We start from the raw sequence: 25,644 nt of genomic DNA, 5'->3' as shown, positions 1-25,644 counted from the left end.
CCCTATGTATCAAAGGTCAGCTATAAATAACGAGTCATAAATAGTGCTATACCAATCCAGTCGTTATCCCGGTGTGTCTCCGCCCGCTTTTGTATCTGTCTTTCATATTGATGCAGTTTTACCAACCGACTTGTTTTCTATTTGTCTTTCTGTCTTTTTATCTGTTTATAAAGATTAGTAAATAATTTAATTGCTGTCAGTGAAGATAATAAATTCACGAGCGGATTGATAAGCTCGTGTGCCGGCGACTAAATTTTAATTGGTGTTGATTGTTAGTGAATCACGGTTCTCGTGTTAATGTGATATTACCGTGTTCATTCGTTCGCTGTTCCAATGAAAGCATTACAGTCTGTCTTCATTACATATTACAGTATGTTGATCAAGAATACTCACAGATGATCTTAATCGTAACTAGTCATAGATTTTATTGTCATTAAATTGCATTGTAGCGACCTACATTTTAACATTTCTTGGTTTTTTATTCCGGCCGTTGCATCGGTCCGTATGACGACGGGGAAAATTGAAAAATGACAGTTTATTACCCGATAACTGGATCGGAACGATATCTTAAATTGTGGCATTAATATTGCAGTTCATGATCGATAACGCTGCCGACTTGACTAATTGAATACCTACCATTCGTCCAGTCGTGACCAGTCATAATTCTCACAGTAATGTCTTTGTGAAACGAAAGTTCAGATAATTTTAAACGCCAACAAACTGTTCTTAGTTTGTTCGTTACGGATTTCGAAATGCTTTAAATAAAATACCAAAATACATAAGGTACCCGAACATTATGATTTAATGTTGTTTCTTCAAAAACATCACCTAAATAATGTTAACGCAAGAGCATATTCTGTAGGTAGCGTACCCTCCACGCAGGGCAGACCTTTGTGGGTGAACCTGCCCTGTATCCATATAAATTGAATAATAGCTAGCTCGCCACAACTAAGTGGATTCTACTTTGCTTTAGGTACGTCGCTTAGTGTTCAATCCGATTTTATGAAAGCCGACCTCGGAGCCTTTTTGGACTAGATATTATGTACCCTTTGTAAGTGATAATGTTTCACTTAAAGTAACTTGCCTAATATTACTTTTTGACTTAACCCAACACAAATACATTGGAAACAAAATGTTGGTTAGTCGTTTAATTTGATCTTATAACTAATGTTGTTTCTCTCAATTGAGTCTTTAACAGCGTAATAAATAAAGTTATCTGACGGTTCGAATCTCGTGAAAATAAAATTAAATGAGAAGTACTCATGAATTAGTATGGAAATATCTTAATTAAGCTCGTTCGGAGAATAAAGCAAACAGTTCTATTTTAGAAGATAGACCCGTGAAAATGATTATAGATATAAGGTAATTTCAAATTGAAAATTTCATTAATTCCGTACTAAACAATATTCGTGTTGTCTGTGTTAACGACTACTACGATAACAAACATCTTGTGATAAGATTGTACCTGTCAAACCGCCTGAAATTATACTCCTTGGAAGATCGAGGCGGTGCTCTCTGTATTCGCAGACTGTTTGACACTCCACCGAGGGCGTTTCACCTTCCGTTTGACACAAGTGTTCAATGGTCATGGATGTTTCGCCGGTACCTGCACTGTGTCGCCCGGAGGAAGCCAACAATCGAATGCCACCACTGTGACTGAGAGCTGGTAATGATTGGGCCGTGTCGTCGTCTCGCAAATATGATGGGACTTGTCGCCACCGACCATCGTGGTTACGATGTTCGGCACCGACATTTCCTGGAAAGCGATGCTTGACTTCTGCGAGTCCTCTCCCTCTCCGCAACTGTTCATTGCCGCCGAGCCGGGGGTCCGAGAAAAGCTTTCGCCTGTATCCGACCCCTGTAGGAGGCGTCCTCCCTTCCGGTGAAGGTTTACGGGCGACCTGAGGGAACAAGGGCTCGCGACGCACTACCAACACTCGAACACTCCATAATATGACAGCTACGGAACCGCTGTAGAAGAGCCGTATGCGTTCAGGTGTCAAATGTTTTGATCTATCATAGGCGTTCGGTTCGCAAAACAAAACTCTGCGCAAGCAAATCTTGGTTCCTATTATCTTACCTTATAAAAAATAACGTATTTGACTGAAAAACCATTTCTTTTATTATTTAGAATTGAAATACACACACACATATTCATAAAAAGTTTTATTTGCAGGCGCAGAGCGACGATGACGACGTCGGGCCTGACGATGTCAACGTTGCCGTCGAAGGTGGCTTTATGGATGAATTCTTCAGTGAGGTAAGTCATTTTTGATATCGTAGGTAGACCGCCCTCCGACCCAAATGAAACTGACCAGCGTTACTCATGAACATAAATAATTATAGAATCACATCTCTACCGCTGCCTAATGCCAAGGATACGTTCTTAATGCTTCTCACACAAAGCTTCGACATCCCGCAATTTAAGCAAAACTTCATGCCTTAAGATGAACGCGGGCTGCGGTTTTAGTCCGTTCTAATAGAAGACGGTCACGTTTTGCTGTAGCTAACGCTAATTGTATGTAAAATATAGATTTTTTTAAACTACGTTGATGCCGCTATCCCAGAAACCTTCCAACCTTCCAATCAAATTTCATCATAATGAGAATTGTTTAGGTTATATTAAATTTCCCATATAACTTTTCAAACTCTAATTTTTAATTTTACTTCATTTAGGTATACAATTTTGAAAAGCACCACGTACGTATACCTTTATTTCTGACCAGAAGGTACATGAAATTTTGTAGCTCTTATTTTAAAAGTGACTGGAAATATAATTTTAACCATTTTTTTAATCCCGTTAATAAGAGGCATGAATTGCCAAACGTTTAAGTTTGTAGCCCCAGTTACTTAAATTCTGCGTTAATTAATCAATTAGTCAGAACAAAACAATTATATTATGTTTAGATAAAAGTATTTCTTTGCCCTGGTTGAAAATTAATTTAAAGCACGTGATCTTCAAATGCCGTTCCATCTTACTATTGTTCTCACATAGCTGTTTTCAGACATCCAAGAAACAAGATTATGAGTTAAATAAACAAGGAAAAACATACAAATAAACGGAAAAACATACAAATAAACGGAAAAACATACAAATAAACGGAGAAAGTAAAACGGGAATCCGAAATTTAGATTTCGAAATGATCATGGTCATGATAAATTAGGATTTTAAATTAAATTTTAAGTTAAAATTGTAATTCTCAGTGGGAACTGTACCTGTTTTTCATAAAGCAATATATTATTTAAATCAATTCAAAGCTTTCAATAAGAATTCAATGTTCATAATATCTCAAGAACGCGAAACAATGAAACAACGAAAAATATATTATATTGCATTGATACAATACATTATTTAATACCTTATTTAAAAAAAAAAACATGAAAAAAGGGTCCGTGTCCGAAACTTCGTAATTCAACAGCTACCTGAATATTCCGTAAGGCACATAAACGTATTCTGAATAATGATTTAATTAGTTGATCCTTCGGGATGAGCAAAAGTTATAATGGAAATTAAGTAAGCTTAATTAAAATATCATATTAATTCGTTTTTGTAGATTAAAATTTCTAATGGTGTACAATTACAATTACTTGTTCTGTCGTATGTATTATAAAAAATTCAATTCTGAACAACAAATTCTGCCCCAACGCTGTTTTATTATATTTATTAGAGATAAGACATGAATTAGGGAAATGTCCGGAATTAGAACATTACATAAATGAAAGAGCTTTTTATACGAATTAAGTAGATTTCGTGATTTTCTCGTTCTCGGAATAGTTCTTTTTATCTTACTGAATAATGAAGTTACGATATTAATATAAATGTGGGCGGAATGAACCGTTCGTCTGATCCTTATATCAGCTTTATAGTAAAATGCGTGGGTAAACTCGTTATTGCGAACTATATTAATGTATATTTAGGCACCAAAGTTATAATGCTGGGGAATTCAATCGATAGGGTTTTCGTATACTGTAAATGATTGGAGTACTATTGTCAAATTTAATTAATTCTTGTATATTTATTTACTTAATCATATTACATTTAGATTTAGAGATTTAGACAAAAACAATATAGTTCATATATACATTTTTCAAATTATCAATTTTATCATCATCATTGTTTTACAATTTATCACTGAGATCATGGGACCTGCCGTTCATTGCGACCTAGATCTCTGTTTTGTTTACAACAAAATAATCGAAAATCTTTGATCCTATCCAAATCGACTATTTTCCTAGAACATAGCCTCTCCGGGGCAGTGCATGTGGTTTACGAGGGTAGAGTATTTTAATCTCTATGGTCCAGTAGTCGCACTTCCTCCTTTGCACAGTATCTGGAGACTGGATCAGGTGTAAAGCTCAGCTTGCCCCGTGCATGTGCCTCCGCAATACTGGTACACTCATTCGTTAGTCCTGATTATTATTTAACTCCCAATGATTGTGATCAAGACTGGGAGTTTCTCGCTTATACTGATCATCCCATGGAATGTACGCTAAAAAGTTTATTACAGATATATTAGCCCACCAATCGATTATAGGCTGACTAAAGGCGTTTCTGCATTTTTGTTGACCAGTTTATCTCACCTACTTCGTTTCCATTTTAACCACTATTCCGTTCCGCAGAGGGCTTATTTCGCTGTTGCTATCCAGCTCGTTTATAGTTGCCATGCATTCTGACGTCGGCTTATAGTTATTTTCAATTGATGCCAGATCTTCAATTGCCACTCGTCTATCAGAGAAATTGTAAATATTTCTGATCCTGCTTGAAATTCTTTCATCGTAAGAAAATATATAGAATCAAGCTCTTGTGACTGTTGAGTGTTATCTGATAAGTGATCGTTACACAGAGTGCTATCTTAGCCTTAGCAGCTACATACTTGAATTGATACTTTAGTTTTAAATTAAACAGGATTGCATATTTTCTAGTAACATTTTTCATTTAACATTTAGCCATAAAAATGTTAGATCCGACCTATTTTCCCTTAACGGAGATTTATCGCCAGATTTGGCTCCAGTTCAGCGGATTAAATCGGACCAAGTTTTCGACGAGATTTTTATTTTACATTGCAATCGTAAAATCTTTGTTACGATGTTGACACGAAAAAAAAAGCCTTTAAAGGAAAAAGTAATCTTTGTAATGTTGAAAACAAAGCGAACGTCATCGTTAGAATGTACGAGTTTTTCAATCTACCTCTATGTAGTTGCACAGAGTTTTCACTGTTTGCAACGTCCATATTGTCCGCTGTTATGTTTTATCTGGTACAGCACTGGTACAAAACTAGTACAATATAATTATACTAATAGAACAGTTCATTTAGTAGTTGCCTAGTAAAAGAACGATTATTCTTTTATTTTTAACATTATTATTTTTTATCTTAATCTCACACATCAAATACTAGTTTTTGAGACCATATTTTAGGTATTAATAGAACAGTTAAATACCTACGTTAAAGGTAATTTTCGTGTTTTTTCTTCATTTGTATGATGTAAGAGAGATCTTTTAATTATGAATAAAACTTGTTGGTTGTTAAAAGTGTATAACAGAAATGAAACAAAATTCTTCAGAAAAAGTGGAACTTTGTCGCTAACTTCGCTAAAGCAAACTGGAAATATGGGCGAAAGTTTTAAATTAAGTATTATATAACAAACTTTGGTACTTACTTTCTATGTACCATTCTTCTGTTGTTTCATTGCGTCTTTGTACAGATGTACGCCTTGTACTTTGTCTTACAAAAAATGTGTACTGAAAGACGTTCTAAATATAATAAAACAAAAGGTCAGAACTCTCTTGAATACAAGATCCTAGAAAAGGGATCCTGGAAAAGATCCTTGAAGGGCTCTTTAAAAGTTTATATTTAAGGTGCAAATTTATAAAGGAAAGGTAGACACCCTAGACACACAATAAAGCGATATTCAAATTGAAATGTATGCGGTAAGCGCGGAAGCTCGTGTCTACATTTTCCATTTCGCTTAGACGATCCAAGTTAATCTATAGTTGATCCACGGTGACCGGCCACTGCGAGTCATACCCCCTGAAACGTAATATTATATTCATAAACCGAATGATTGATTGATATTTATTCATCGAATTGTGTAGTTTCAGCTCAGGCAATTTTGGAATAATGTCGATGAAATAGGAATCGATTCGATAAACACTTGTACAAATTGAATGAAATTTATATCATGAAGGTAGATCAATCGTTAAAATAAATATTTCAATCCCTACGAACGTTAATGGAATGAATGATTTAAAAAGTCAATCTCTTGTGTGTACTTTCAAAAGAATCTGTTTACCGCTCAAAGGAAACCCGTGATGTTATGTAAATCGTACATATTTTATGTGCTTGACTGGTATAATTACAATTTTATATAAATGAAAGCCTCCTACCCGTATATTTTACATTAACAAAGATCGATTTTTGACCCTGTTAATAATGCAGTCAATCATCATGTAATAGCTTTGCGGAAATTATGGGAGCCTAATTCATTATTAGAACACGATGCGAACTGCTTCGGACAGGTAATTAGTGGTTGATTTGACGAAGGACTATCTTATTGCCAAATTAATTCATTCGTTGAAAGGGAAACAAATTGATTTAAATAGTCCCTAATCATAATAGTAGGTAAACTTCAAAGATTTTAATTTACCGATGACCTTATTATCAATTAATGCAACATTTTTGAAATAAATTTATGATTCATATTTCGAAGCTATTAAATAAATTGTAAACACAGAACCAATTGTAAAAAATGATTATTTAGATAACGCGCTTCGATAAACGTATATTATCAGTTATAAAAACAAACGTAGAAATGTAACATTACAAAAAAAAAAAATTTGAGAACCACAAAAAACTTTCATTAATAATGACGAAAAACGACGTAGGTACATCATCTCGTCTGCTCACCATTCGTTGCTCGAATTTTTCATACGTTTCCATTTAATCCGCCTCTCAGCTCGCGACAGCCATAAATATTCAGGTTGCGTTTCGTATTCATCGTAATCGTGCAATTCATTTACATGATATTATTTATTGCGTGTTTGTGTGTGTGTGTGTGTGTGTGTACTGAACGTGTTTCAGTCGTCGGAGGCTGACATCGAGAAGTGGAGACTGGTAAACTACCGCCGACCGCGTCGTCTCCGGGGGATTTGCTTGCGTCATTCAAAACTATGACATCAGCCCAGACATTTATATATGACGATGAGCATGTATTAAGCAAAACGAATGTGACTCGTACGGAAAATGTGTAATGAAATCAAACGTACTTATTTTTATAGAAATACTAGCGACCCGCCCTCGCTTCGCTTCGGAAACTGTAATTTATAATTGATTTCTCCACTATTTAATGGATGTTATTAAACACATAAACCTTCCTCTTCAATCACTCTATCTATTAAAAAAAACCGCATCAAAATCCGTTGTGTAGTTTTAAAGATTTAAGCATACATAGGGATATAGGGACAGAGAAAGCGACTTTGTTTTATACTATGTAGTGATTCATAGCATTTGAATTATTAAGCATACAATTTGAAAAAAATATCTGATTTTTAAATATGTATGCTTAATCTCTGTGATAAGTTTTATGATAAAATGTACAATGGATATTGTATTCGAGGGGAACTCTTAGATAACATTATGTACCCTTGGGCCTTGGACTATGCTGAGAACCGGTAACAAGGAACTTCCGTAGCTTGCGGGCTAAGTATACTATTGTCATTTTCCATCGCACACCTTCACACAATAGATACTTCTAAATAAAAGTATATTTCTGAAAAGGGGAATTTTGTTTAATAGATATTATTGGACTTGTATAGGTAATACGAGCATGTATTTTTTTGTGTAAATTGTTCCGTAAATTCGAAATCAATATTATTTACAGAATCAATTTGCATATGCTAAAATGTTGCTACCGATCTAAATGGGTTGCAGCTCTAGGGAGTATTGGCGAAACACATCTGCGGGATTGTCTGTTCGTAAATTAATCTTGTATGTAATCTTCTAGTTTAAATGTATTCACACTTTATAGAAAGCATTTCTGAGCATTTCTTCATTTCTATTTCTGAGGTATTAATATCTTAAAAAAGAATATTGAGGCGATAAAATTAGAATTTCTTTGACGTTATCCCTCAAGTATTTCCTTTTATGCGTATGTTATAAATAGCGTTTCCTTTTGGAGTGCAAAAATAATTTCGACGGGGGCAGAGTTCTATAGTATTTTTTATTGCAATAGACAATAAACGTGATCGCGACGAACACCGGAGACCACCTGATAATGATACTTGACCCACCTTGAGATATGACATCGGTGTTTCAAAGTTACTCTTTGAAAACTCTTTGCCTCTCTCTCTCGTTTTCTCTTGAATACTCTCGCCCTTCAAACCCGACCCTGTGATTGCTTCGCAGCAGAAATTGTCATTTGAAATGTCACAGAATGTAATATTATATATAAAATAATACATAAAACGAATACTGCTTATATTACTAAAGTACTGGTGGTAGGACGTCTTGTGAGTAGGTACCGCACGAGTAGGTACCACCGCCCTGCCTATTTCTGACGTGAAGCAGTAATGCGTTTCGGCTTGAAGGGTGGGGCAGTCGTTGTAACTATACTGAGACCTTAGAGCTTATATCTCAAGGTGGATGACGCATTTGCGTTGTAGATGTCTATGGGCTCCAGTAACCACTTAGCACCAGGTGGGCTGTGAGCTCGTCCATCCATCTAAGCAATAAAAAAAAGAAGGAAAAACATTTGCTAACCTTAAATATTCGAATACACCCTTTAGTGTAACGTTGTACCAAGAAGCAACTTTAACAAGTGCTAAAGCAATGTTTCTTTAATTACGACAATAGTAATATTGATTTGCCTGACATTTTGTTGGTAAGTGTTATACGTTTGGTTTTTGTACTGTTTGATAATTAAGTTATGTACCAAAACTCGAGATAGGTTCTATAAAGTAATAGGTATATTCATTTAGAGAGATTATGAGTGAACTAACCCGCCCTCGCTTCGCTTTGGAAACTGTAATTTATTATTGATTTCTTCACTATTTAATGGATGTTATTATACATAGGTATATACGTTCCTCTTCAATCACTCTATCCATTAAAAAAAACCGCATCAAAATCCGTTTGCGTAGTTTTAAAGATTTAAGCATAAATAGGGGTATATAGGGACAGAGAAAGCGACTTTGTTTTATACTATGTAGTGATGTGCCTCACACATTTTCAGCCACAATCAGCTACTTTAGTCATCGCAGCGAAGACGAACTCTCTCATTAGTAACTAGACACGGTCGTGATGCTAACGATGTATAGTAATAACAAGAGGCGTCAGTTATTGAACTTAATTCAGAAACGTTAACTAGTATTAATCTCGTAACCGATCCGTCCGTTTATCGACTAGCAGGCGGCCGATAGCCTTTATCGAAGTAATCTGATTAATTGGTGAGTCACATGAATTGTCACACGAGCCGAAAGCGATCGTATACTATCGATTCGTGCTTACCGTCCGTGAACTTCACATTCGCCAATAGATACGCTTTGTTAGGTAATGGGTAATGCAGACTACTGTCCGCCTTTAAATAGTTTATTGCTCCCGTGTCATAATTCCTAGATGGCTATACGAATGGTTTATGAGCGACCTATATTCGTCGGCTTGTACTGGTTTCATGAATTTGTTACGATCATATCCTTGACATTAACGTACTGTTTCTGTTGTACAACTACTTAAGGTATTATGGTATTAAATTCACGCCTTATGTCATTGTATTTCATATTTTATGCGCACTTCAGAATATAGCTCCAGCGCTACAAATGCTCAATAGTTTTCTAACACCTTATGGAATATTTATCAGTAATTAGTTTGAAAGCGCTTTACTGGTGGTAGGACCACTTGTGAGTACGCGCGGGTAGGTAACACCGCCCTGCCTATTTCTGCCGTGAAGCAGTAATGCGTTTCGGTTTGAAGGGTGGGGCAGCCGTTGTAACTATACTGAGACTTTAGAACTTGTATCTCAAGGTGGGTGGCGCGTCTACGTTGTAGATGTCTATGGGCTCCAGTAACCACTTAACACCAGGTGGGCTGTGAGCTCGTCCACCCATCTAAGCAATAAAAATAAAAAAAAGCTTGCAAAAACTAATGTGGGTATTATTTCCTTTGTGCAACACTTCACATATATCATAGTACACGCTGTTATAAAAGCACATTCATATGAACTTATTTGATATTGGATTACATTTTCATGTTTTAGATGTCGTCACGAGGTGATTTCAAGTAAATAATTTATTGCTGTATTTACATAACATGTAGGTACTCGTAATTTTTTTATTGGGCCGTGTTCATTTACGAAATCTCGATATTGTGTTGGTTTGGAATGTTAAATATGAGAGAAACAGAGCAGCGTTTGCTCTGCGGTTGGAGTTCTGCCAGAGATCCTTTAAACCGGCTTTAACTTTGGGTGGAGCCCGGGATCAGCGGTCGCACGGGCTGGGTGCTTTCAACCACAGACAGCTCCGCTAGCAAAATTTTGCATTTAAGCAATCTGTTTCGCATTGAACGCAAACTTAAATGCGGAAATAAGCTCCAAACACGTGACGTCACTAAATTTATTAATTATGGAGTGTCAAGACATGACGTTGGAAATATGCTTCACATAATTGATATCGAAGTTATTAATAAAGTTATTACCATCCTTCAAATGTGTAGCGAAGTATTTTCTTATTACTTGGACGTTGACAGCAATAATTTTTCCCCCCTTTTTCAAACACGGTAGTGAACTTCCCTTCTCCGAGTTTTCCCAGTGATATGACATTAATCATCTATCAATCCTTCTCCAAGAAAGTTTGAAAATATAATTTATAAGTTTGACTATCTCACTGGCATTGCTTTTGCAATAGAATAAGTACGTGAATTGCTTTATAAAATTGATTACCAAAAAGTGGTAGAGTTAACATTGTTATTTATATTTTGACATTCAACAAGTGTGTTATACTGACATCTAAGTTGAAATAAAAAAATTTGACTTTGTAGGCCACGAGCCCACGGATGGTAGGTGGTTACCGTCACTCATGAACGTCAGCAATGCTAGGGGTAGAGCCAAGCCGCTGCCTACCATTAAGTGCTCTCCGCAAGCCTCGTTTGAAGAAGGACATGTCTTAGCGCTCGGGAAACACTGTAGAGGGAAGTTCATTCCAAAGTCGAATGGGACGTGGCAGAAAAGATCTTTGGAAACGCACTGACGTTGATTGCAGCGGTTCCAGATAATATGGATGAACTCTGCTCCAATAGCGGGAGGTGTGATGATAAAAAGGAGATGAGGAGATCATCCCGAATAATTCTTCAGATCATTTTCCATGGGACATACGGTACAAAACACAGAAAGAACCGAAGTCCCTTCGTAGATCCAGAGGTTGCAAGCGATTCGCGGGAACGGGACTATGACAAAAGGGTCCTTCTTCGCAGTGAACGCGCAAACCTGTGTCTTCAATGGGTTGAACTGAACAGAATTCAGTTCAACCCACTTGGAGACCCGCCCCAGAGAGTGTTCCACTTCAGACATAAGTTTGATCGCCTATCTTGGCACCACGCTTCGAAAGAGACTGATGGCCGAGATATCGCGCATCCCCCGTACTATCATCAATAAACTGGTGGTAAATGCCGCCCAAAACATTATTTAGCCCTAAAATTATATTCACGTACGTAGTTTTTTTTTTAAATGCGATTAGTAGGCTAGGTCAGGATGAGAGATCTTGGCCGGAAGCCAGAACTGCCTTCGTGCAGCACAAACTCAAACAACCTCTTTAAACCAACACCGATTTAGAAACAACTGGCACACTGCAACGAAATAAATCCATTCATGAGTAATTAACATGAGAACAAAAGATATCCAATGTTCTGGGAGCGGCAGAATTATTAATGAGCTAGATACAGTCTGCGGGTTAGCGTTAGGTGTACTCGTCGAGATCGGGTCAGAACTTTTATTAGAAGATTCATTCATTAGTTTCTCACGTCAATTTGTAATGCGTGAACGGTTTCATTTCTTTTTAATCTTTTATAGGTTGAAGAAATACGAGAGATGATAGACAAGATTCAGGCGAACGTCGAAGAAGTGAAGAAAAAGCACAGTGCCATCTTATCAGCGCCACAGTCAGATGAAAGTAAGTAAACGAAAAATAGAATGAATTAATAAAGACACGACAAGGCAATTTGAACCCTCATAATTGAATGTTTTCTCCAAAAATACCCACACAAGGGAATTAATTTAGCTCGATGGAATTAAGGTTCAAATTAAAATAACACAATTATTTTATTTACCGTGCCATATGTAAAAATATGTCGTAGTTGGTTTTTGTTAAAATTTTGTATATATCATAGTGTAACTCTTTCTAAACCCGCTACACAATGCAAAATCAGTAATTTATGTAGAATGGCACTCGGCGGGTACGTGCGGGAATCGAGGCGGATCAAAAATCGATTGCTCTCTTCTATATTTGGATGATAAAACGTGATCAATTACAATATTGAATTCGTGCTAAAAATAACGCAGAGTGCCGTTAATTTATTAGCACGGGTGTTTATGTTAACGTGGGTAGCAAAGCTCGCAAAATAACCCACACAGTAGACACCGGTGGGCGGAAGGGCGAAGTTGACGGCATTTACTTGACTTTAACGCGCTGAAACTTTCTTCGTCTGACGTACACGAGGTTCTTTGTGACTTAATAATATTTCAGTCTAATTTTGTAGAAAATATTTTCGCCGATTTATTATATAAGCGGATTTTTAAACTTTAAAGGGATTTTGTAAAAGTTAAAATTAAATTTAGTTATCGTTCTGAACGTTATAAAGTTCTCGATATTTGCCGTATCGACCTAAGTTTATGTTGTACTATAATATATTGAAGTTTTCAATAAAATAATAATAATATCGTTAATTATTTAGTACATACAAAAATAAATGTACCTACTGGATTATTAATTTTTAGTCTGTCGCGATGAAAGCAGACTTTTTGTGCAATTTAATGGAGTTGATCTTGTTTCTAGCAGATTTTAAATATAGAGATTATTACAATTAAATCGCCCTAGCTAACAGTTTTTATTAGTTTTAAGAAATATATTACTTTTATGCTAATATTACTTTACTATAAGCTTTCAGTACCTAAATTAAAATTTAATCTACTCGGTAATTTAGTCATTGTTTCAATCTTATCAACGTTTTAACAGTCGATAGTGATAACTAATACAATCCATTGTATGATGCTGAGTTTGCGCCATTCAGAAATGAAAATGAAAATATTGTTTAGATTTTTATGGGACATACTTAAAAATATTTCGATTATATCAACCTTCAAATAAATGAAAAGTGAATTGAGAACGGTCTATTTGGAAGCTGGAATGTCATAGGCAGTCAAAAGCCCCTCGTGACAAACATTTCTTTTAGCAACTAGATTAGATAAAATTCATCCCACACGCAACGAAAGTATGTAATTAAATATACATAATATGCATAATTAATTAATTGGAAGGATAGAGATGGCTTAATGGTCGAGAGTCGACGGCAATGAACTCGGCAAGATCGCCACGAATGGTCGAGATTAGCCATTGACCCAGCCTAAATAGCTTCGGATAACCCATCGGTTCAGTCATTAATATCGAAGAGATTCGTGATAAAGCTTTACGTTATCAAACACGATTCCTACGAAAGGTTTTTTGAATCCGTGGTTGCTTTACAGGAATTTGGAATATATTTGTTTCAACTTTACGGTTACTGGTGGCAGAACCTGTGTGAGTCCGCGCGGGTAGGTACCTATTTCTGCCATTTCTACCTCACCCTGCCTATTTCTGCCGTGAAGCAGTAATGCGTTTCGGTTTGAAGAGCGGGGCAGTCGTTGTGACTATACTGAGACCTTAGAACCTATATCTCAAGGTGGGTGGCGCAAACTTTATATCTACATCCTAATACGTTGGAGGTACGTGTTCGATTAGAAGAACATAAGAACTTTTTGTTTGATAATTGTCACTTTATTTAAGAAGTGGGTGGGTGAAAGAGCTCATGGCCATAAAAATCGTAAAATTATTGCCGACACCCACTTTGCCATGGGGTCAATTCTCAATTCAGTAGTATAAGGACTGTCCAATCCTTCAAATCTTAATATATTAATTACTGCTTCGCGCCAGAAACAGACTGGTTGTATCTATCAGTGCGAGTTCACGAGACGTCCTACCATCAGTAATCAGAAAATCTACTTAATATCCTATGACTGTATTCTAGCATGTTCTTTCTTGTCGATTCAAAATACGAACAAAAGGAATAAATGTAACTAAAGATTTTAAGAATTGTATCTTTAATAAATACCTAATTATGTGTTTTTTAAATATTTAGTTGTTATCTCGGCCTTCATAAAATTTGAAGCGCGCCTTCGTTTTCGGCAAATCGAATATTTTCTATTCATTCTAAAAGACGTGGCTCCTTTCGCAGGTATAAAAATAATGATTTTTATGCATTATATAGATTGTTTGATTACCTACTTTATTGTTTAGGTTAAAAATGGAATAATCTGAAAATGAATGAGGTATTTTATGATATACCTAACAGTAACTTTAAAATTTGGATAAAGGTTTTTTTTTTTATTTGGCTAATGTACTTTACAAAATGTAAAGTTCTTGGAAGGAAATAAAATAACCTGTTTGGTTATTGTTTAATTATTAATAAAATGCTAGTGAGGAAATGACAGTCTATGCATGCTTTTAATTAAAAAAAGTCGTCGTTTAAATAGAATAGAATTTTAAGAAATGCCCAGCGATACCATAATCTACATTTTCTCAATAAAATACTATTGAAGAATGGAATTTTTCAGTCAAGTTATATTACAGTTAGGACAACAACTTTAACATACATCAAGAAATTGAAAAAACTTCGTCTCTTCTTTACGTTTTTAAAAAGATAATTTTCCGCTCGACGGCAACCGACCGAAAGAAAGGGCGACATTTTCAGAGAATATTTCCTTAAAATAAAACTGATTTTATTCACGAAGTTTGTGTTGGCTGTAAAGACCTCTTTTGCGAAAGCTCGCTCGATTGAAAATGTGTACGTGAGCTTGCAAGAAGAATGCTTGTAAAGTGTCGCAGGAAAATAGCTGTATTCTAGATATTACGTACTCATTTTCACGAAACTTTGGTTTTATTTATTTATTTATAAAAATTCATTGAATTTTACAATACTACTTGTAGATACAAATTATATTCAGCGCACAGGTGTGTGTTTGTTCTCAATTGAATGAAAATGGGTAACGTTGAATAGAGGACGAAATTTAAACATAAACATAGTCGGCGAACCAGGTTATGTTAACTCTGTTCATAATATGAGCACTATAGCTGAAATAGGACTTCGGGGACCCAAGTTTGAAACAACAGCGCCGGGAAAGTGTTTTCAGTACAACTATATATACAGAGTATTGTGTTAATTTCACTTGAAATCCTAAAAGTTCTACATATAAAACCTCAATATGTCTTTTATTTTATTTTTCAACGTTGCAATATGTGCGCCATGATTTATTCATATTGAAAAGAAGAGAATTTATTGACGTTTTTGAATGTAGAACGTGCACCGATAACATCTCCTCGTATTGAAGCGCAAAAATAAATGCAAAACGAAAAATTTCCTATCACTCGGAAGGCAATCGAAAACTTTATACGTTATAAAAGTGTAATCTAGTTTGGTTCGAGTTAATTTAGCCTAATTTAATACTAAACTGCGGCTAAGCTCCCAAGAGAAATTCTCAAAAATTTTTATTCAAGTTAGATATATTTTTCGAAGGATTAAATAAAAGTTAAACGAGAACAATGTGGATTTAAGGAAAACAAAAAGAAACTCGAAAAATATTAAAAGCGTTGTGAAAGTTGGGCTCCTTCATATTTGAATATAAATCTACCTGTATCTTTTTTTTGTATTAAATGGGCAGGCGATCTCACGGGACACCTCCTGCGACACAGTTATAAAATTCTATAGACCATCACACGAGGTATTTTTGGGTATATTGATTTGTATTAGTGTGTTCTAAACCGGAACAAATGTTTGCGTCGCATCAAAAATAGGAAGATCCTTGATGTCACACTTTTTTTGGTGTACTCTATTACAACTACTGGTACTCTGAGAAACACTAATTGCTTAAAAATATGGAAAATTAAGGTGAACCTACTGCCACCACGGATGGATATTAGCTAAGAATTAGCGTTGCCTCAAGGAGGTCGTGGACGCCTTTGCATGTCTAATCAATAGCCAAATTAGGAACAATAAAAGCAAGTAAGAAAAGAAAAAGAAAAAAAAAACGTATACCAATTACATTCAAAGATTATGCAGCTCTTCCTTCCCGTGTATCCCACATTCCACTTTATGATAATGTATTTTTAAGAATAGAAAAAGAATCATGATATTATGAAAAGAATGACAAATTATAAATTAAATTTCATTGCAAAACATGATACCTATACTAAAGTATTACTTTTATACCTTAATCTTTCGAGCAAGCTCTCAAGGACTCTTTGCTCGTCGAAAATCGGATAAAATGTTTTGAATCGTACGTGAAGGCGTATTCTCACTTCTCACTGTGACTGAAAAGCCGCACTTATCGGCAAAGCCTTCGGGATTTATAAGGGAGGTCATATTTCTTTCATTCGTCGAGATATTGTGACGACTTTTCGAATCAGAATTCTTTATTTTGTTGCGGATGTCATATGTATTATGAATATAAAAATCTTTTATGTTGTTAACATTCATTAAAAAAATATTGTTCAAAAATAATATTATGTCAACTTTTGTCGAATTGAATTCTAATGCTCGATCGACATCTTTTGCCATGAGTTTGCCAATATGAGTATGCTATTTTTCCTTCAAAAAGCTTGTATGAGTAATAACGTCAAAAACCCTATAAAATTTTTACATACTTACGAGCAAGAGCCAGTTAAATAAATACATTATTGTTTTTGGTCCTATTCCCATCCTATTACTGGTTTGGTATAACTTGCTGCTGTATTGGATTGAACTTAATGGCGGATCAGACTACTAAAGCATGCGAAATAACGCCCTACAAATGTGGGCGTAATCGAACTATTAACCGCGTGGAGTGCTATTAAGTACAACGGATAACTAATTCCATTGCTATTTATTAATTGATAATAGAACGATTTTTGGTCTTTGTTTTCTCTTAGATATGATTTTTTAATTACAGAAACGAAGCATGAGCTTGAGGATCTTATGGCTGATGTCAAGAAAACTGCCAACAAAGTCAGAGGAAAATTAAAACGTAAGTTTTATATATATCAGATTATTTTTAACAGACATCCGAAAAGGAAGATGTTTTCTATTTTACATGTCTTTTAGCTCGAATCTCAGTCGTTTATGAACAGATTTGGAAAGTAACTGAAGAAATTGTCTTTGCGTATAAAAATATTTTTCAAACGTGGCTTGTCCTTCTTCAAGCGAAGGTTGTGGAGAGTACTTGATGGTGGGCAGCGGTTTGACTCTGTACTTGACATTGCTGACGTCCATGAGCGACGGTAACCACTCACCATCAGGTGAGGTCGTATGCTCGTCTTCCTACAAGGATAATTTCACCAAACTTGGTTTAACAATTTGGTTTTTAAATCAAAATAAGTTGAAAAGTAGTAAGTATCCGAAATCGATTGTTTTGCTTAACACTTTAAGCATATGAGTATCAGCTCATATACAGCTCATATATAGCATATGAGTGTTAACATTTATTATTATTATATTGGAAGGCCATTAGGTCGCGTCCTTGGTCTAGTTGTTTGTGCCTCTGACTAAGAAGTCACGATTTTCGACGGGAAACCGACTATTTTGAAAGATCTTAGATATTCTGTGAGTACATTTCGTTTTTAAAAAAATTTCATAACCTATTTCAAACAAAAAATACTGTAGCAAACCTGAACTCGGAATTACAAAACAAATACAGAAAAAACGATAAATAAGAATTAAAATACCTACACATTTAACGTATGCAGTTGGTAGAAGCAGAACTTTATTATTTGTAATAATATACACGACTGAATTACTCCAGCGTGATGTTGGAACCAAATTAAATAGAACTTCTCATTCTTTATACTCAAGTCAAGATAGATACGTTTTGTCTGCATAAGCAGTAGTAGAAATTTCGTTTATTGCATTGATTCTTTGTGTATGTGAATTGGAGTTTCTTATTTTGACAGTTCGTTGTAAAATAATACAATTTTTTTGAAATAGAAGGATGCCAAAGGTACTCCGTAACTGAATTGAATTTGAATTAATCCCACAGACATAGAACAGAACATCGAACAAGAGGAGCACTCGAACAAATCGTCGGCCGATCTCAGGATAAGAAAGACCCAACATTCAACTCTCTCCCGCAAGTTCGTCGAGGTGATGACCGAGTACAACCGCACGCAGACCGACTATAGAGACCGCTGCAAGAGCCGGATACAGAGACAACTCGAGATCACGGGCCGCGCCACCACCGACGATGAACTCGAGGAAATGCTCGAACAAGGCAACTCGGCCGTTTTCACTCAAGGGGTCAGTATTAAGTCGTTAACTTGTATAAAGGCCGTGCTATATGTCCACACGGGTTCACAAACAAGGTATAGACATCCTATCTGTGTTTGGCACAAAGTAGTTATGCGTTCCGGCTTAAAGGGTTTTTTTGTTTATTGCTTAGATAAGTAGACGAGCTCACAGCCCATCTGATGTTAAGTGGTTACTGGAGCCCATAGACATCTATAACGTAAATGCGCCCCCCACCTTGAGATATAAGTTCTAAGGTCTCAAGTATGAGTTACAACGGCTGCCCCACCCTTCAAACCGAAACGCATTACTGCTTCACGGCAGAAATAGGCGGGGTGGTACCCACCCGCGTGGACTCACAAGAGGTCCTACCACCAGTAATAAATGAGTATGAAGTCGGTAACTTGTATAAAGGCCGTGCTATATGTCCACACGGGTTCTCAAACAAAGTATAGACATCCTGTCTGTTTTTGTCACGATACAGTTGTGCGTTCCGGCTTAAAGGGTGGACTAGCTCTTATACCACAAATACTTCAACCTTACGTCTCGTGGGTGGCCACATTCACATTGTGTGTCCAACTTTACGTTCTCCCATCTACAGTACTAGATATACCTAGTCAGGTCATAAATTCTGTCACATGTTTAATGTAAAATAATTGAAACAAGTTTATTCATTATGTAACCATTCATATACCAAAATGAACTTAACAAAACATAGATTCTTATGACACTAAAGTTTATTCAAAATGACCTCCGTGATTTTGAATACAGGCCTTCAATCTGCGCGGCCAGTCGTCTATCGCAGCACGAACGAGGTCCATGTCAATATCGGCGGCTACCTTAATCAAGGATGTCTTGAGTGACTCCAAATTGGGATGAGGCTTTGAGCACGCCTTTTCCTCCAAGTGTTGCCATATCTTGTAATCTAACGGATTCAAATCTGGACTGGAGGAGGGCCAGTCTTCGTGCCGGATGAAATCGATTTCAAGCGCCGCCAGCCAGTCTTGTGTGCTCTTCGCTCTATGAGCTGGCGCCGAATCTTGTTGGAATACCCAGTGCCTGTTATTGAACATGGTATGAGAAACAGGTTCCACAAGGTTCGTCAGGACTGTATTTTGATACACAACTGCATTCGTTTTTAACCCTTTCTCACAAAAATGTACCTCTGTTAAGCCCCAATAAGAAACTCCCAACCATACCATGAACGAGGATGGAAAATGACCTCGTTGGACACGCGGAATACGGTTGCTCGCTTCTTCACTACTGTGTGCGTACACCTTATCATTTTGTTTGTTGTAGCTCTCTTCTACGGTAAAAATTTTTTCATCCGAAAAAAGAATTTCTCGATATTTTTTTCCCGCGTACCGCTTCAACAAAGCGCGGCATCTCTTCAGTCTCAGGTCCATTAGACGAGCATTCAAACGATGTCCTGTTTTTCTTCGATATGCCCGAAGCCCTAAGTCTTCATTTAACACCCTTTTCACCGTGGTTCTGCTTAACCCCATCTGAAGGGCCAACAGTTTCTGATTACGTTTGGGATTTCTTTGAATTCGCGCCTTCACAGCTTTTAACACTGCTGGAGTCCTAACAGACCGAGGGCGACCACTTCTTGACCTGTCATCTACACTAGAGTCTTCATTGTATCGTTTGATGGTACGATAAACGAATCTTTTGGTTATATTCAAATTTTTCAGTATGTTCAAAATTTTAATTGCCGCGTAACCGCAACCATGCAAGGCAATAACTGCAACACGGTCTTCTTTAAGCGTCCACTCCATATTTAAAAATGAGTAAAATTCTAAAAGTATACATTTTTATTTTCATGAACAATTCGAAATTCGAATTCAATAAACTTTTTTGTGGCCAGCATTCTAAAAGAAAAGTTTTTACTGTGTGACAATACTTATGACCTGACTAGGTATAATAAGAAAGACTATGGCTTCTATTTTCAGTCGAAATTAACTGGACAATGAATGTTTTTTTTTTTTTTTTAATGTAGTCATCTAAAATGATTGCGTTGAAAATATTTAACAATGAGAAATTACAAGGTTTCATTTCATAAATTAAAACTAAACAGTAACTGTAAAACTAAACAATGTATTGCGGTATTGCTAATCAAAAACAGGAAAAAAGCTTTATGATATTTAGCAAAATAACAAAAACATAGTTAATATGTACAAATATAATTAATTAATTCTAAATTCTTGATAGGACATGGAATTCATAAATTTTTTATTAGAATTAATACTATATTCCTGATATGGTATTGATTAAATCCGTCCTTCGCTTATCAGGGTGACTGATCTGTTATTTATCTTTATTATTGTCGTTGCAATACCATTGATCCAAGCCATTGATTCTATTAATTTAACATTTCTACAAAGAAATACGTCACCAGGCCTCAAAAAGAGCAACATATTGTTATACATAGGTGATATGTGTATCCGAAACCAAATTTTAATAGTCTACCACGATTTTCTATCTTGTTTAAACATGGACTATTTACCAGTCTAACAACGTTATCGGTTTTAACGTTGTATGCTATTGGCTTTGGGTCATTAATGTACTGATTTATCTATGTCGAGGGAAAAATGTCAAAAGTAACAGGCACCATTGATTGAAATATTTTTGAACACGCTTTGATCATAGAATTATTTATGTTACTCGCGGGACTATAGCCTAATTCTTAGGCGAGCATCGTTTTCTGTCAGAATCTATTACAATTTATTTCAGTTTCGTCGGAAAATGAAACTTTTGCATTGGCGAACAATTGAATTACAATTCTGAGCAAAGATCATATTTTCTCCCTGTTCTGCCTTGTAAGAAGTGATACTTTTCTAGCAAGCCTTCCAAACAGCTTATTTAAGCACCACCTGCGAACTATTACTACCGGTATATTGCCAACTCTCCCACTCAAGGGCGGATCCAGCTTTGGCGCCAGGAGGGGGTCACATAGTCAAATTTTCGATGCGCTCGTTCCCAAACGCTTGCCATCATACAAAGTTATTATATTATATTAAATTAATCAAATATTGAAGGTATGTAGTTACATAAAATCTGTATAGTGACAAAATATAAAAATAATAAAAGATGTGTGGTGTCATGGGACACCGGACAGGAACGAATTTCCTTATTATAAAAATATTAATTTTAAGTTATATTCGAGGTATAAAGAAAATAATTATTCGGGTATACATTTTTTATTGATAGCAATAAAAAAACTACATTATCAACTTCATTTTATTCACAATGATTTATCAAAAATAAATATAAATAATATACAAAGAAACAGCTATTTATGTGAATAATAATAATGACCGTCAGCATGTAGACTATACATTAGACACTATAGCCATTAATTATACTAAGACTATACATAAATAATAAAAATCTTCTGCTGTTCGTTCCAACAAGGATTGCTGCCTGATTTTTTTAATTGCAAACAAAATCTTTGTACGCCGACCAAATGATTTCAATTATGTTTTTTTGTGGCTCACCAAATTTTATAATTGCTAAACATTTCATTACTTCTCTATTATTATTGTGTGACATTCATATTATAATATAATACAGATGTTAGATGCGTTAGTAACTGTTAAACTCATTCCATAATTTCAACAGTCTAAGTTGTTCCCATAAAAATTGATAGATGGCAGTAGTATCTCTAAAAATAAAAAGTGTCGTGACAACTTTTCGTAAGAATATTTTCCGTCTAGCCCCCTTTCACAACGCGCGATAAGGAACTTCGTTCCAAAATCATTATGTTCAATTAGTGGTTCACCTAAGTCCTGGAACCAGCTCAGGGGGAGGGTCATGACCCCATGACCCCCCCCCCCTGGATCCACCGTTGCTCCCACTGATTTATATACACAATATTGGTTGACGTTAGACAGATAGTCTGATCAAACAAAATGACTACGAATAAAATAGTCGCGATCCACGACTAGTGAGTTAGGTCCAAAAAGTATAATAGGGATGCGAACACTTAAATTGAATCGATTTTTGCCCAACACGTTTTCAGCGTAACCGAAAAAAGGCATAATTTGATTTTAATCTGCGAAATTTAAATTGCGGATTAGGTATGCGTTCATTTAGATTCCATCGTAGACGCATTTCCATTACATGCACACGCAAATGTATAGCCATTCTATTTTTTTTATCATAAAGTATCTTAACTTTTACAGATTATCATGGAGACCCAACAGGCGAAGCAGACGCTTGCCGACATCGAAGCCCGACACGCCGACATCATCAAGCTGGAGACATCGATCCGTGAGCTCCACGACATGTTCATGGACATGGCGATGCTAGTCGAAAGCCAGGTCAACATGACACCTTTATTAATTTATTTCAGTTTCAAATCTATTTAAAGCAATAAATTCACGATTACTTTTCTGAGACTAAAACGAGGTGTCCTTGTGTCAAAAAATATTCCAAAAAGGACTTAATAAGACAGTAGATGCCGACTTAATCAGTTAATATGGATACAGGGTGAAATGATCGACCGCATTGAGTATCATGTAGAACATGCCGTGGACTATGTCCAAACTGCGACACAGGACACAAAGAAGGCACTAAAATATCAGAGCAAAGCTCGACGGGTGAGTTATCTTTCCGATGTCGATTCATTCGTTACTAATATGTTTTTTTTGTTTTTTTTTTTGTTTGTCCGCTTCCCCGCCGTTCCTATTCGATACCCCCTTTCCTTTATCTGTCCGTGTTACGTTTGTCTTTGATTTATTTGATTCGATCAATCTTTTGCATTATGTTAACGTCGATGATCCGGTGATTGGTTCACTGCGTTTTTCTTTTTCTTTATTTTCTTCTTTTTATATTTATTTGTTTTTTTTGTTTGTTTTAGTCCTACCCTCCATTAATGTGTTCACATGTTTTCGCTTTAGTTGTTGTGTTTAATAACTTTGTAACTAAACACTGGGTTGAACTGTGCTTCTCAATATTATAACGTTGGTCATTCTCTGTGTGTGTGTCACTAATTGTTTGTTTTTATTTAATTTCATTTGGTGTGTGTGCGTGATTTGCCTCGTGTTTAACGCATTTGTCATTCGTGTGTCTTATAACGTTATTACGTTAAAGTGTATCTGTGTATCATGATAACAATTATTCATTAAATGTATTTAACACTATATAATGATCATGTATCGATTGTAATAATACTAATGTAATTCATCACTATGTTGGCTGTTTCTGTATCACAAACATTAGGGAACTTGCTGTGGATGCATTATTTTTATTTGGTGTTTATTGTATTCGATTTTCGATTGTTCTCTTAACCTGTCTAACCTCTCTTCAGCTCCTCTTTGGTGTCCTGTAACGTTTTACGCTGTGGGGTTTTGTAACAATACGAATCGTATGAACCAATCGTCCGTGAGGTGTATTCGAATCGTGCGTCCCTTCCCTCCTAGCGCCGTTGACCTTAGCGCGAACAGGGCGAGCTCGTAGACCGCATCGAGTACCAAGTGACGCAGACCACCGACTACGTGGGCAGCGGCCGACAAGAGATCAATAAAGCTCGCGAGTATATGATCAAAGCGCGAAAGGTAATCACGCCTCAAGACTTTACGACCTAACCTTCGAATGTTCTCGACTAATAGATCGGTTTCTGTGCTGTGGTACTGTGAGGTGAGGCGCTACTAAAACAGCTCTTGTTTCTAAAATAATCATAAAGAAACGTTACGCTAAACTCGTGATCTAAGTTCTTGTGCTCGAGGTGGGCCGAAATTAACTGTAATCTCATCTTTACTCCTAAAAGAATCTTCTAAATGTTTCGTTTTTATCAATCGCTATGATACTGCATGAGGCACGAGACTTCACCAAAAAAATATATGAATTTATTATTCAAATTTAAAAAACAAGTCAGTTGGTAATTAGAGGCGTTATATCAAATATGTCATACGTTTGCATGCCTTATAACGTTACTTCTACATCAATTATGTATGACGCTTGTTTAAGCGCTGTTTGTTCGCTCTGTCATTAGAGCATCAACTGTTTATGATTAAGAGTTAATGTTTCATCACGAAAAAGGAAAAAAAATCAAAACATTAAAAGGTACTCTGTGACGCGCATGCCGTTTTGCATGGTTATCGATGAAATTTCTAATTATATTTTTTGTATTGCGTCGATAATGTTTTTCACATTTCAATCGTAACAGTAATTATGCAGAGTACATTAAAAAAGTATGTTGGCTTAAAGAATTCGAATCCGTGCCGTTAAATAAATTTGAAAAAATATCTAATGACAGATCGAATGACGCTTGTCGTAACATCTTGTCAAACATTACATGTGCTTATGTTAGCAAAATGCTGGGTATAATTTTAAAAGCACTAGCCTCCGGTTATGGTGTTAACAATATTTATAAGATAGATCAGAGCGAAATTTCAAAGCATCTTAAATATTTTATTAGAGGTCACATTGAAATAGGGAACCGGACATTCGTAACAAAAGGAAATATAGTTATCACCATAAAAATAATATATTTGCGAAACGTTAATGCTTTCTGTTTAAAATTACAATTGAATGGTGGTAGGACATCTTGTGAGTCCGCGCGGGTAGGTACCACCGCCCTGCCAATTTCTGCCGTGAAGCAGTAATGCGTTTCGGTTTGAAGGGTGGGGCAGCCGTTGTAACTATACTTGAGACCTTAGAACTTATATCTCAAGGTGGGTGGCGCATTTACGTTGTAGATGTCTATAGGCTCCAGTAACCACTTAACACCAGGTGGGCTGTGAACTCGTCCACCCATCTAAGCATAAATAAAAAAATATATACATGAAAGTTCATTTCTTCACATCAAGATAAATTCTAACATCTCACAATGCGTGATGTCATATTATTATGCGGATAATCGTTGTGTGGATGATTTATGACTAGCTCACCGTATATTTTGAATGTAAATGACGTCATACGAAGCAACATTTCGTTGAGTCGCGTCACGTTACAGTTTGCGCGAAAATTATAAAAAATACAAGCGGTCCGCTTCCCTATTTACAAAAGTAATTTTCGCTTTTTGAAAGCAATCGAATTGTAAAATTTAGATTTCATTAAAACAGCACGATTAGAATATTCAATACTCTGAGAT

The 25,644-nt window shown here is 36.0% G+C and overlaps 1 protein-coding gene across 7 annotated transcripts in view; it reads left to right on the top strand.

Moving 5' to 3' along the window:
- The window catches only part of Syx1A (Syntaxin 1A), a 66,943-nt gene that overhangs the window by 27,153 nt on the left and 14,146 nt on the right, over nt 1–25,644 (top strand). For 4 of the 7 annotated variants that reach the window (XM_089730268.1, XM_089730271.1, XM_089730269.1 and 1 more), the window contains exons 2-7: nt 2,177–2,260; nt 12,055–12,154; nt 17,221–17,295; nt 18,304–18,560; nt 22,733–22,870; nt 23,039–23,149. In XM_089730268.1, the coding sequence (XP_089586394.1) occupies nt 2,177–2,260; nt 12,055–12,154; nt 17,221–17,295; nt 18,304–18,560; nt 22,733–22,870; nt 23,039–23,149 (765 nt within the window). The other 3 variants (XM_089730273.1, XM_089730272.1, XM_089730267.1) reach the window with 3 other exon arrangements.

This window comes from Bombyx mandarina, chromosome 10 (assembly GCF_030267445.1).
Source record: "Bombyx mandarina strain Sakado chromosome 10, ASM3026744v2".
Taxonomy (NCBI): Eukaryota; Metazoa; Arthropoda; class Insecta; order Lepidoptera; family Bombycidae; genus Bombyx; species Bombyx mandarina.
The sequence above is the reverse complement of the archived record's forward strand: the minus strand, read 5'-3'. Positions and strand labels throughout refer to the sequence as shown.